Source organism: Gymnoscopelus microlampas (assembly GCF_963454915.1).
Source record: "Gymnoscopelus microlampas genome assembly, chromosome: 13".
Taxonomy (NCBI): Eukaryota; Metazoa; Chordata; class Actinopteri; order Myctophiformes; family Myctophidae; genus Gymnoscopelus; species Gymnoscopelus microlampas.
In genome coordinates this window covers 6,350,978-6,363,374 of record NC_139950.1, presented here as the reverse complement: position 1 = coordinate 6,363,374, position 12,397 = coordinate 6,350,978, and the positions used below count along the sequence as shown (strand labels likewise).

General features: G+C 41.6%; 2 protein-coding genes across 7 annotated transcripts in view; both read right to left on the bottom strand.

Moving 5' to 3' along the window:
- washc2c (WASH complex subunit 2C) overlaps positions 1 to 12,238 on the bottom strand; it is a 35,748-nt gene extending 23,510 nt beyond the window's left edge. For 4 of the 6 annotated variants that reach the window (XM_084075758.1, XM_084075763.1, XM_084075760.1 and 1 more), the window contains exons 1-8: positions 12,104 to 12,238; positions 7,665 to 7,811; positions 5,443 to 5,607; positions 4,143 to 4,211; positions 3,219 to 3,392; positions 1,676 to 1,769; positions 1,531 to 1,589; positions 1,038 to 1,088 (exon numbers count right to left, since the gene is read on the bottom strand). In XM_084075758.1, the coding sequence (XP_083931884.1) occupies positions 1,038 to 1,088; positions 1,531 to 1,589; positions 1,676 to 1,769; positions 3,219 to 3,392; positions 4,143 to 4,211; positions 5,443 to 5,607; positions 7,665 to 7,811 (759 nt within the window). In that variant the 5' untranslated portion in view covers positions 12,104 to 12,238. The remainder of the gene's footprint in view (positions 1 to 1,037; positions 1,089 to 1,530; positions 1,590 to 1,675; positions 1,770 to 3,218; positions 3,393 to 4,142; positions 4,212 to 5,442; positions 5,608 to 7,664; positions 7,812 to 12,103) is intronic. The other 2 variants (XM_084075759.1, XM_084075762.1) reach the window with 2 other exon arrangements.
- LOC311058363 (uncharacterized protein) overlaps positions 1 to 12,397 on the bottom strand; it is a gene marked incomplete at both ends in the record, with an annotated part of 195,684 nt that overhangs the window by 58,527 nt on the left and 124,760 nt on the right. The gene's annotated exons all lie outside the window — the stretch shown is intronic.

Below are 12,397 nucleotides of genomic sequence, written 5' to 3'. Positions count from 1 at the left end.
TAGCTTATAACGCTTTGCAATGTGACACATCGTAAGCGTGTAGATGGCCTATTTTCAGTGCATGATATGCCTCCATAGAAGACATGCCGACTTCTGTGGAATCCAAATGACTTATCCCATTAAGACCTGGAACGCATCTGTGTCACTTTAGATTTCTTTGGCTATTCAAAAATAGCAGATATACAAGCTCATAGCGCGGCACCAAGTGCCGCGCTATGAGCTTGTAGATCTGCTATTTTTGTAAAATCTTGAAAATATTTTGTTTAGATTTATTTTCAAAAAACTGTTAGGATTTAGAAAACATTTTAAAGAATCGCCTCATGTCTTAACACTCATTTCCAAAGGGGAGAATTCTCCCCTTTTCAGTCAATGGTGTTGACCGCCAAAGGGGAGAATTCTCCCCTTTTTTTTGTATTTTGTTTTTGAATTTCTAAAATGTTTCTCTAATTTTTGAGTATTACTTTTTTTTCGTTATTCACAACGTATTAGGAGATAAAAAAATACATTTTAAAAAATCCATTCACTTCAATGTTAAATAATAAACGGACAAATAATTCACATTTCTTCTATAAAAAATGATAAAACATTCTGGCAGTGGGTGAGTACATTATGAATAAACTCTGGCAGTCAATGTGGGTTAAGTCAGTCGTGGTGACTCAGATCGTTAATCCATGGGCTCTGTGCATAACCGTAAGGTTTTCAGCGTGTTCCTGTTCCACATGTGTTTCCAGTTCAAATCTGCTGCAGAGCCAATCAAACGAAGCTATGGGGAAATGAACCGCAACAGGAAACAGGTATGCCACCACATGCTGAAAAGACTGAGACTACAGTTAAGGGCCGTATCCAAAAAGATGTTGATTTCGTTTTTGTTCCTGGAGTGTTTATGAAGGGAGCGCCGCATTTTTAGAAACCCCACCACCGTGACGAGGCGCGGAGTGTCTTGTTCTCTCATGTTCACGTATGCCGTTTGTATCAGCCCAAATGTTCGACTGTGACCATGACTGTGAACAGTGAGTTTGAAGTGAAAGTCAGCTCACCTTCTTAATGCTGCCGTTGGCCTCCTGCTCGAACTCCTCCTCTGACTGCTGCTGACACACACGGCAAAGAGGAAAACGCTTTCACATATGAGATGCGAACTAAACACGCAGGCTATACTGCAGTGGTTCTCAACCTGTTCAGGCCGTGACCCACAAAAATAATCATTATTTGAATCCCAAAATAATCATATTTGAAATGGGGACTTGAGGCATTCAATTTTGTTTGACTCGGTTCCACAGATAAATATTGTGAAAATAGCTGATCTACAAGCTCACAACGCATGGCGTCGTACCCTTTTCTTAGATTATTTGACAATTTGGGCAATGTTTGACCAGTTTGTTGATTACTTTTGATGCAGTAATGGTCTTTTTTTCAATTCATTTAGTTTTTTTGGTATTTAAAAGGTCTTATAAGTCCTTAACTTGTCACTTTACTGTCATACAGGTGGATTTGTTCAAAAAAGAAATGAATAGAAGAAAAAAGTCTAACTACCTCATCCTTTTCATCCTCGCTCTCCATCACACTGTCTCGATCACTGTCCAAGGACATTTCTGGGGAAAAAACAACAACAACATTTGAATGGTTTAGAGTTAAAACATTAAAATGTGCTTCCTTTGTCTTTTTGAGGGTGAATTACCGTCACTCGATAGGTCACCCAGTCCAACATCATCTTGCTCCATGAAGGCCTGGGAGCCGATCAGATATGGTAGGGGTCTGTCCACGTAAAGATCCTGGAAGGTTGGGGGGGGGGGGGGGGGGGGCAGAAAACAGCATTAATCTATTTAATATTACCACTTTATTAGTTAACACTACCTTCTGAGAAGGGACAAATTGGTATCTGAGAAGTTCATCTGAAACTGAGCAGTAGAGTATGGACGCAAGGCCAGAACCTGTGAAATATCGCCTCTGTCGGGTGGAAACCTCATTATGTCCAAAACTGTTACTTGTCAGGATTCAAATTCAAAAGCATCAAAAAGTAGCAGATCTACAAGCTCAAAACGCGTCGCTTCGCGCCGCGTTTCAAGCTTGCAGATCTGCTACTTTTGGTTTTGTGACGCTGCAGTAAGATCAAGTAGGGCGTTAATTTATGAAAAAAAAACACAAAAAGTTAGAGTATGGTCATAAGAGGTTTCCCGACAGCAATGATATGTTTCCCAGACACTGGTTCGGGACCCATTTGTGGGTCACGGACACGTTTTTATGGGTGCTGATCCATTCCCCCCCCCCCTTTTTTTTTATCATTATTTTGCAATAGTTTCATGAGATTTTAAAACAAATCACTAATTTTCAGGAAAAATAATAACTCCATACATAAAAAATAAAAAAAAAAGAATTCCATTCATTAAAAAAAAATTAGAACCTTTTAAGAAGTAGTGAAAGTAACAACTCTACAAGCTCACAACGTGTTGTGAGCTTGTAGATCTGCTCTTTTCCGTAGTTTGGCTTCCTGGGGAGACGTCAAATTTCTAGCTTGGGTCTCGAGCTAAAAGGTTTGGGAACCACTGTACTACAGAACTCTTGCTTATTATTACATAAACGTATTATAATCTAGTAACCCATTAAGACCGGGAAAGCATCTGTCATGTTACATTTTAAACACTTAAACCATTATCTTATACTTTGGCTATTCAGAAACAGCAGATATACAAGCTCACGTGCAATGAGCTTGTAGATCTGCTATTTTTTTTTTAAATCATGAAAATTTGAGCAAATCTTTGATATCTTTATATATTTTTTAAAGCGAACATTTGTAACTCAAATCTTTGCTTCGCTTTAGAAATATATATATTCACCTGTTTCCTAGGCTGTGTGTTTTCCACTTCCTGTCAATTTGATCCAATGAAATCCAATGAAACTGGTCAGATGACCAATGATATCCAATGAAATTGACAGGAAGTGGAAAACACACAGCCTAGGATACAGGTGAATATATTGAAGATTGGCAAAAATGTTCAAAACTTTTCAAAAATAGCAGATCTACAAGCTCATAGTGCGGCACTCGGTGCCGCGCTATGAGCTTGTAGATCTGCTATTTCTGAATAGCCAAAGTATAAAATAATGGTTGAAGTGGTTACACAAGACGCGTTCCCGGTTTTAATGGGTTAAAAGAAAAAAAGAGAGATTGAAAAAAAAGAACTGAAAATGAAAATAGGAAAATCTAAACGGTAACAGAGCTGTACCTTGGGCTCCAGTATGGCGTCCACTCTGTCCGCCGTGTCGTCATCCTCAGAGTCCGAGTTCCCTGCTTTGATGTCCAGTTGTTCGAAGGCAGAATCCAGAACCTTCAGACCGTAATTCACTGCTTCCTGCATCTTAGGAATCAACTCTGCCTCTTTCTGCTCTCGAGTCTTCTCCTACGGGAAAACACATCTACGTTTATACAACTCGTAGGGTATCCACCATACAGTTTATATCAGGGGTCTTCAACGTTTTCAGCCCAAGGACCCCCTAGCTGAGAGAGAGATGAAGCAGGGACCCCCTCTATACTGTATAAAATTGTGTTTCAGTCAGATTAAACTTTTTTTGTTTACTTGGTCTGCTCTTTTTTCCCTCTACACCTATACCTCTTTGCCAAAAATAGCCGATCTACAAGCTCACAACGCCTTGCGCTGCGAGGCGTTGTGAGCTTGTATATCGGCTATTTTTGGCTAAAGTTCTCCTCAGAAAAGGGATGATAGGGTTCAAGAGGTTAAGGTAAAAAGAAAAATCATATCACACAAAAATTTGGCGGACCCCCTGTAGTAACTCTGAGGACCCCCTAGGGGTCCCGGACCCCCTGTTGAAGACCCCTGGTTTATATGATCTCTGTCATGGCAATATCATTCTTCAAGTAGCGTTGGATGTACATTAAAACAGATTGCAAAAAGATGTGAGGAAAATGGCTAATGTATACATTCAACAAAATAGAGGGAAATAAAATAAAATAAAAAGTTATCTATGTACTCCCACAGGAAGTGAAATGTCACTTTATATTTATGCTTAATTGTTTTTTGTTCTTACAATTATTAATACTTGTTTAAGTTTGTACTGAAATCATATGATTGTAAAATTTCAATAAAGACAAAGCAAAAAAAAAAGAAGAAGAAAGGATGAATTGTTGTTACCGGTTCTGGTTGTTTGTCCAGAGCCTCAGCTTTGGGTGCAGGATCCTCGATCTCCTCATCATAAACTCTCTGGTACAAGAGACACAATCAAAATATCCTATATTAAGATTGGCTAATGGGAAGGTGGGCGGGCTGGCCGGCGGGCGGGCGGACCACGGCCACGTCACTCTGACATAACCATAAACAAGCCAGATACGCCCAAATATAGGCAGGACCACGGTATAGGCATGTATGGATCTCTAGTTGTCCAGAACCCTGATCAAACCGATATGCCCATATATGGGCATGCCAATATATGGGCATATACGGATCTCCATATATGTGAATGAAAGGGACAAGGACTGACAGATACAGAGATCTCCATATATGGGCATAAAAGGGACACATCTAGACAGACAGATACAGAGATCTCTACAGACCAATTATTTGTTTACCAACATTGAGACTGGATGCACAGGTGATTGTTTCATGCAATCAATTCTCAGCCTGTTGTTTCGGGGTGCGCTAGTTTCAGCACACCCCAACCCCCTCTTGTGTGTTGGCTAGTGCTGCGCGCCCTAGCGAGACCTGGCAGAATGGGTTTGACGCTTGCGCAGTATGACGCTTGCAACCAGCTGTCGTCTGTTAAGGGGTTTATGTATGGGCACAAAAGGGACACAGACAGACGGGTACAACGGGTATAAAGCCCTTGACACTAGGACTCAGACATATTGGTCGGATCTGCGGTTGAACATAAATGTTTAATAAAACATTAAATGTTTAATGAACAACGACCCTGTCGTGAGGACATTTTACGCTTGTGTTTTTAATCTTCTGTGTAGGTTAGCCTGTGTGTTTGAGCGAAGGGCTGCAGGTGTGCCTGGCTGATTGAATGAGTGAGTGACTGGTTGGTTTGCAGGTTGTGATGTGTTGCAGGGAGATGATTGGTTCCAGCCTTCTGGAGGGAAGTCAAAAAGGCCGGCTTTCTCCCGCTCCAGTGGGAGAAAGCCGGACAGACCGCCAGCCAACCTGCCACACTTTTTTTTTCTTTTAGAGATGTTCAGTATTTTTCAACAGCCTGGGTTTTCATAGGGTTGGGTACTGGGTAGCCTTTATTTTGATCCGGTTTTCTCCTGTGTTTTGATTAGGTGTTAGGTTAGTGATTTGTCACACATTTGTGTGTGTGCAAAGTTTCGTTGCGATCAGGCCAACGGTGCCGGAGATTAGCTGTTCACAAACAGAAGGACGGACGGACAGACAGGGTGCAAAACATACTCCTTTCGGCCTGGCGGAGACAACAATATGTTTTAAAAGATCTCACATTTTCTATGAACTGTGTGTTGGACAGCATGAGGAAGTCGTTGAAGACGGAGTGCAGACAGGCGTCTGCAGCCTTGGTGTCTCTGATCAGCCCGTCCAGCTGTTTCTCCATCTCGTGGGTCTTTGACAACATCCTCTGAGAGAAGTCTTGTAGGAACAGGAACAGCTGTGCACAGGAAGCACATTGATGCCAAAGTTAGCCATAGATACATACAGTACACACAGAAACCACATTGGCTGCTGCTGCTTATTGGAGCGATGCGTCCCATTAAACCATTATTAGCTGGGTCAAGTCGTGCCTCTTAGTGCGTGGATGCCCCACACCCCATGTACATGTCTACTGAAGCAGCAGGTCTCTCCACTATTAAAAAAATCATCATAACTCATAATTAATGTATATCTACTGAAGCAGCAGGTCTCTCCACTATCAAAATTATCATAACTCATAATGCATCTAAGTTTACTGTAACTGTAGCACCAGGTCTCTCCACAATAAAAATAAAAAACACCGAAAAGTCACTGAATTCTCAAGCACTTTTCAAGTGGTTTGGTTTGTTACAAATGCCAGAGTGACACGTAGTTATAGCATGCGATGATATGATATAGGATACTTGGTTAAATGAAAAGTGTGGGGTTTCATACCAAAATACCCATCTTATTTTATAGTCTCGGGTACTTATATGCAACAAGGATATTCATTAGGATATTTCGTGCAGTTGAGTTATGCCAAGCTGCCCCTCTAAACGGGGGCTGTGTTGCAGTGTCCAAGTATTCATGTGGATGACGTTAGCTTACAGTAGCAGGCTTAATTGAATTACAAGCGTTGCAGAGCTCATTATCCACGGGCCTCTCCAGAAGGGACATTCTTGAAGATGATGGAAGGAAGCAGTTCATGACAAGACCTCTGGTGCTCGAGCAGTTGTTCCCAACCTTTTCTGGATCAAAGCCCACTTGAAAATCGACAAAAAGTTCACACGCAGCCCCCCCATCTGTCTGTGCACTGTGCAGCCTTGTGTTTTGGCAATTATTTGGGGGGTTCCCCAGCAAAACTAATCAAACCGATTCCTTCATCGGCTATTTTTGAAAAATATTGAAACATTTTGAATGATTTTAATCTTAATCTAATCTTTTATGGTGGTCCCTGGAACTAAATGTTTTCAAATGAGGGTCCGCGGCCATATACTGTACATATGAATGTGGGGGTCCTTGACATGAAGAAGTTTGACAACTCCTCACACAGACAGTAAAAAGCATTGTGGACCAAACAACGACAAGACCATAATCCTGGATCATACCGGACCAAATAGCAGTGGTGTCTTTCAGTGTTGCCATGTCCGCTTATTATAAGTGACTTTGGGCTTGTTTTTCTATAAACCCCCCATATCTAAAAATATGTTGTGCCAGGACTGAGGGACCCCTGTACCAGATTTGTGTTGTTCAAATGTTTAGCTTTTTTTTCCCTCCAAGATTTGTTAAAATAAAATAGCAGATCTACAAGCTCACAACGCATTGTGAGCTTGTAGATGCCGATCTGTACGTTTTAAAAGGATCCCTGGCTAATAAGCACCATATATGCATTAATACATTATAATTGCCTCTATAACAAAAAATAAAAAATAAAAACACCTTAAATATTGTATTTATTTTAGAAACAGTTCATGTTTTACTCAATATGGGCAATGACCGTCACAAGTTGATGATGTCATTCGTCCATTTGTGGTCCAGCCCTATGGAATGTATGGAATGCATGTGCAAATAAAACATTTAAAATATTGATTTGATGCTCAACCTTAGGAAGTATAAAGTACTTTTTTATTAGCACATGCATTCCATAAATTCCATAGGGCTAGACCACACATGGACACATGACATCATCAACTTGCAACAGGCATTGGGCCCGCTTGAGTAAAAGATGAAGATAACGGTAACCGCCTTCCATTCCGACATCCCACTACTCCGACTACGTGGCTTCCGCGTGCGGTTAGGGTTAGGGTTAGGTATAGGGTTAGTAACCGTCAGAAAGGCGACATGTAACCAAAAATAACATATTTAAGGCGTTTTTCTTTTTTTCTTTTTATTTATAAAAGGCAATTATAATGTATTAAATCATATAAGGTTTATTAGCCAGGGATCCTTTAAAGTGCTCACGTGGCCTACAGTCACTTCTTTTGGGCTTGTTTTCATAGACCTGGTTGCTCATTTCTGGTTTCTTTTTTGCCTTACCCCAGAATCTGCAGCCAGAGACCAGGTGGCACTGCTTTGTCTCATCTCCTCCAGGCTCCAGGGCCTCTCCCACACCTGAGTGTCTCTCCCCACGTGGTTGTTACTCTGACTGGGGCCGTTCGCCATGCTGCCCGGCGCCTTGCTCATCTGAAATCACACAAAGTTGATAATAGGCTCTATTCACAGCAGCCATATTGTGTAGACATTCACAGGTGTTACCAATGATACTAATGAACTAAGGCTCTGTTCCATTCTGGTCAAACAGAGTCAGGGTGCTGATACTGTGCATATTGGCTCACTGTAAACACTCTGCTACACCAGTGTAGTCTGAAATTGGGGTCCAGGGACCCTATGGTTCCTTAAGGGGTTTCCGAATGGCCCCTTGCGGGTGTGTAACGGGTCCGTTTGGTTCCATTTGTACACTCTCAGAGTTATGGGGTTCGTGGAAATCTGAACAATCTGAGAACCACTGAGCTACACTAAATGGAACAGAGCCTTCATTAGTATCATTGGTAACACCTGTGAAGGAAGTGATAATATGGCTGCTGTGCATAGAGCCTATGATGATGATGCTGATTTGAAGTATGTGGTGCTCAATGTGGGGTCCACGGACCACCAGGGGTCCAGATGGACTTTTACAGGTCAAATGGAGCCAAATGGACCATTATGGGTCTGTGTGGTTCCATTTGACTTGTTCCATTTGACTGAGGATTTACCGTTTAGGGTCCCAGAGATAAAAGAAAATTAAAAGAAAAATGGGGGTCCGTAGCACAATGCATATCAAACTGGGAGTTCTTGAAAAAAAAATGAAAAAAAGTTGAGAATCAATTATTTCAATCAGGGGTCTTCAACGTTTTCAGGCCAAGGACCCCTTGGCTGAGAGCGAGATAAAATAGGGACCCCCATTATATATTGTATAAAATATGTATTTTTTCATAGATTTCATAGGCAGCTTCATAGACTTGTTTCACAGCACTATCATGTTGGATTCATGTTAATGTGCATTTCCAGACATTTAACCATGCACTTAAACAATACTTAGTAAACTTGACCTTTCACTCTGTACTTAGTCTGCTCTTTTCCCACCCTAAATCAAACCACTTTGCCGAAAATAGCAGATCTACAAACGCACAACGGCTCACAGCGCGAGGCGTTGTGTGCTTGTAGATCTGCTATTTTTGGCTAAAGTTCTCCTCAGAATAGGGATGCTTGGTTGAAGTGGTTAATGTAAAATCACACAACGATTTGGCGGACCCCCTGTAGTAACTCTGAGGACCCCCTAGGGGTCCCGGACCCCCTGTTGAAGACCCCTGATTTAAATGGCCTCATTGGAAATAGGCTTTCAAACTTTTTTTTTTTGCATGTTTTATCCTAAATATATGGTCATGTTCTATATGCACGTTTTGTCAATACAAATTGCAATCAATCAAACAATAAATGGAATCTGTTACTTGACCTGTGAAGCCATACATTACATTTCTGCTGTTTGTGTTCATATGAGATACCAGCCTACCCTACATAGTGATATTTTGGGTTAAAACAAAAAGATTTTTTTGTAAAAGTTAAAGCTATATATTGTGGCCGGATGGGAACCGCAAGGTTCCCAGTTCGATCCCGGGCTCCCCCTGAGTTAGTGTTGAAGTGTCCTTGAGCAAGACGTTGAACCCCTAATAGGCTCTATTCACAACAGCCATATTATGAAGACATTCACAGGTGTTACATATGATACTAATGAAGGCTCTGTTCCATTCTGGTCAAACAGAGTCAGGGTGCTGATATTGTGCATGTTGGCTCACTGGAAACACCAGTGGGTCTACAGTTGGGGTCCAAGGACCCTCATGGGCTTCCAAATGGTCCCTTACAGGTGTGTAACTCTGAGAGTGTACAAATGGAACCAAATGGACCCATTTGTACACTCTCAGAGTTATGGGGGTCGTGGAAACCACTGTGCTACACTAAATGGAACAGAGCCTTCATTAGTATCATTGGTAACACCTGTGAATGTCTTCATAAAATGGCTGCTGTGCATAGAGCCACAGCAGCCATATTGGGGATGAATTGGGCCCCTTCCTTACTTCCTTCACAGGTGTTACCAATGATACTAATTAAGGCTCTGTTCCATTTAGTGTGGCATAGTGGTTGTCTTATTTTCAAGGACCCCCATAACTCTGAGAGTGTACAAATGGAACCAAATGGTCCATTTGGTTCCATTTGTACACTCTCAGAGTTACACACCCACCATAAGGGGCCATTTGGGAACCAAAATGGAGTGTTTCTAGTGAGCCAACATGCACAATATCAGCACCCTGACCAGAATGGAACAGAGCCTTCATTAGTATCATTGGTAACACATGTGAAGGAAGTAAGAAGAGGCCCAATTTCTTTCCAATATGGCTGCTGTGCATAGAGCCTATTGCTCCCGATGTGCAGGTTGCTGCCTTGCATGGTTTCCTCTGCCATCGGTGTATGAATCTGTGTGTGAATGGGTGAATGTAATGCACAATCTATGTAAAGCGCTTCGGATAAAAGCGCTATATAAATGCACCATTTACAGTAAAGCTTTACTAAACAGAACATTAATTTTCAGGTGGGTTACAAGTTTTATCCAATAGGGAGTGAGAACCCCACAACGACCATTTATCAGCTTGAGCTGAATATTGTCTGCTGCTTCGTTTATTGTGCCATCACTTCCAATTTCACTTGTTTATCCTGTTATCTGGTATGAGTTCTCTCTCCTGATTGGCTAAAATCTGTGTCCTGACTTTACTGGAGTATTTCCAATTGGCAATACTTTTACTCCACTACAACTCAGAGGCAGATATTGTAGTTTTACTCCACTACAATTAATTGACAACTTTATTATTTACTAGTTACTCTGTAGATTTTGTTTTGAGTATTACAAAACATACCCACTTCAGCCTTATACACATTTCGGCCATTTGAAAACAACCAATCAACAAAATTGTGAGCTTGTAGATCTGCTATTTTCAAAAGATTTTCATACATTTTATACATTTGAAATCTTGTGCAATGGGACATTCTGCATAATGAGTATACTTTCTACTTTTGGTACTTTACGTACATTTTTATACCAATACTTTTACAGTTGAATTCAGGTAGCAAATTTTGAATTCCAGTCTTTTTACAGAGTGTTTCTACTTTGATGCTGATACTGATTGATACTTTTACTTAAGTAGGTCTACACTGATTGATACTTTTACTTAAGTAAAACATGTGAGTACTTTTTCCACCACTGTCAACAGGCTCTCTCACACCAATGACAGACAGAGAGTAGAGACATCAAGGCACATTCTGACTCAAAGGGGGTTCCAACTCCCGCGGCGTCGCCCGCCGATCAGAACAGACCCAAGCTCACTTGTCGGCTAGCGACACTGTCATACTAAGCGGAGAATAGATCAGAGCTTTTTTCACGTCAAGGACCCCCCAAAATGACATGCATTTAGCTGCGAAACGACCCCCGATCTCAGAAATACTCTGTGCCAGAGATTTTTCAAAAATAGCAGATCTACAAGGTGCTTTGAGCTTGTAGATCTGCTATTTTTGAATCGCCCCAAAGTATAAAACATGGCTAAAGTGTATCTGTAGACAGTCGAATACAACTCTCGTAGACGTATTTATGATTCTGACGTTTTCAATCTACGAGAGTTGTAGGGTTCACCCCCCATGGACACAGGGACTTTCAGCACTATACCCCGTAGACACTCCAAACATGTACACATGGAAAATAAAGGTCCTTACCCCCACGCCCCAATGTTAATTCTCGCTACGGGGTAGTAGTTTAATGTAATAATCCATATCTTTCAATAAAGAAGTGTTTTAATGCCGTCTGTGGCCGATTCTGTCGGAAGTTCCCAATGGGTGGTAGCGACGCGCCCATCTGGTGAAACCCGGAATTACACTCAATGTAAACAGAAAGTAAACGAGGGTGAAAAAATGGCATTCGGCCACGTACGACATTAAAACACTTCTTTATTGAAATATATGGATTATTACATTAAACCACTACCCCGTAAAGAGAGTTAACATTTGGGGCGTTGAGGTAAGCAGCTTTTCTTTCTAATTTGTACATGTTTGGAGATCTACGGGGACCAGTGCTGAAAGTCCCTGTGTCCATGGGGGGACAATCTACAACTCTCGTAGATTGAAAACGTCAGAATCATAATTACGTCTACGAGAGTTGTATTCTACAGCTACTAATTTACCATGGGGACCCCCTGGTACCCCAACGCAAGGGCCCCTGGGGCGGGGGTCCCCGGTCCCCATTTAGAGGTTTACTCAGCTAGCTCCAGTACCACAGTCGTCATCATCATCATCATCATCATAGTCAAGCTAAAGGCTTGTTGCTAAAACTAGCTGCTATAAACGTCAGATCAAAGTGATCAAGTGGCCGTTATGATGTTAATAACAACAATAATCACCTTGGATCACCTCCGGCCTGGTTCTCCACGCTTTGGTCACGGACACGATCGTGGAAATCAAGTGGATTTAAATGTTATATTTCAGTTGTTTTTCATTTGGTCTCTTATTATTGTGACAGCTCTAGCAGCCATGTTCCTTTTTCTGCACCCTGTGTCTGCAGACAGTCACCTGACTGGCCGTTGCCATGGCGACCAACCCCAGTGAAAGTGGGAGGGGTGTGTGTGTGTGTGTGTATGTGTGTGTGTGTGTGTGTGTGTGTGTGTGTGTGTGTGTGTGTGTGTGTGTGTGTGTGT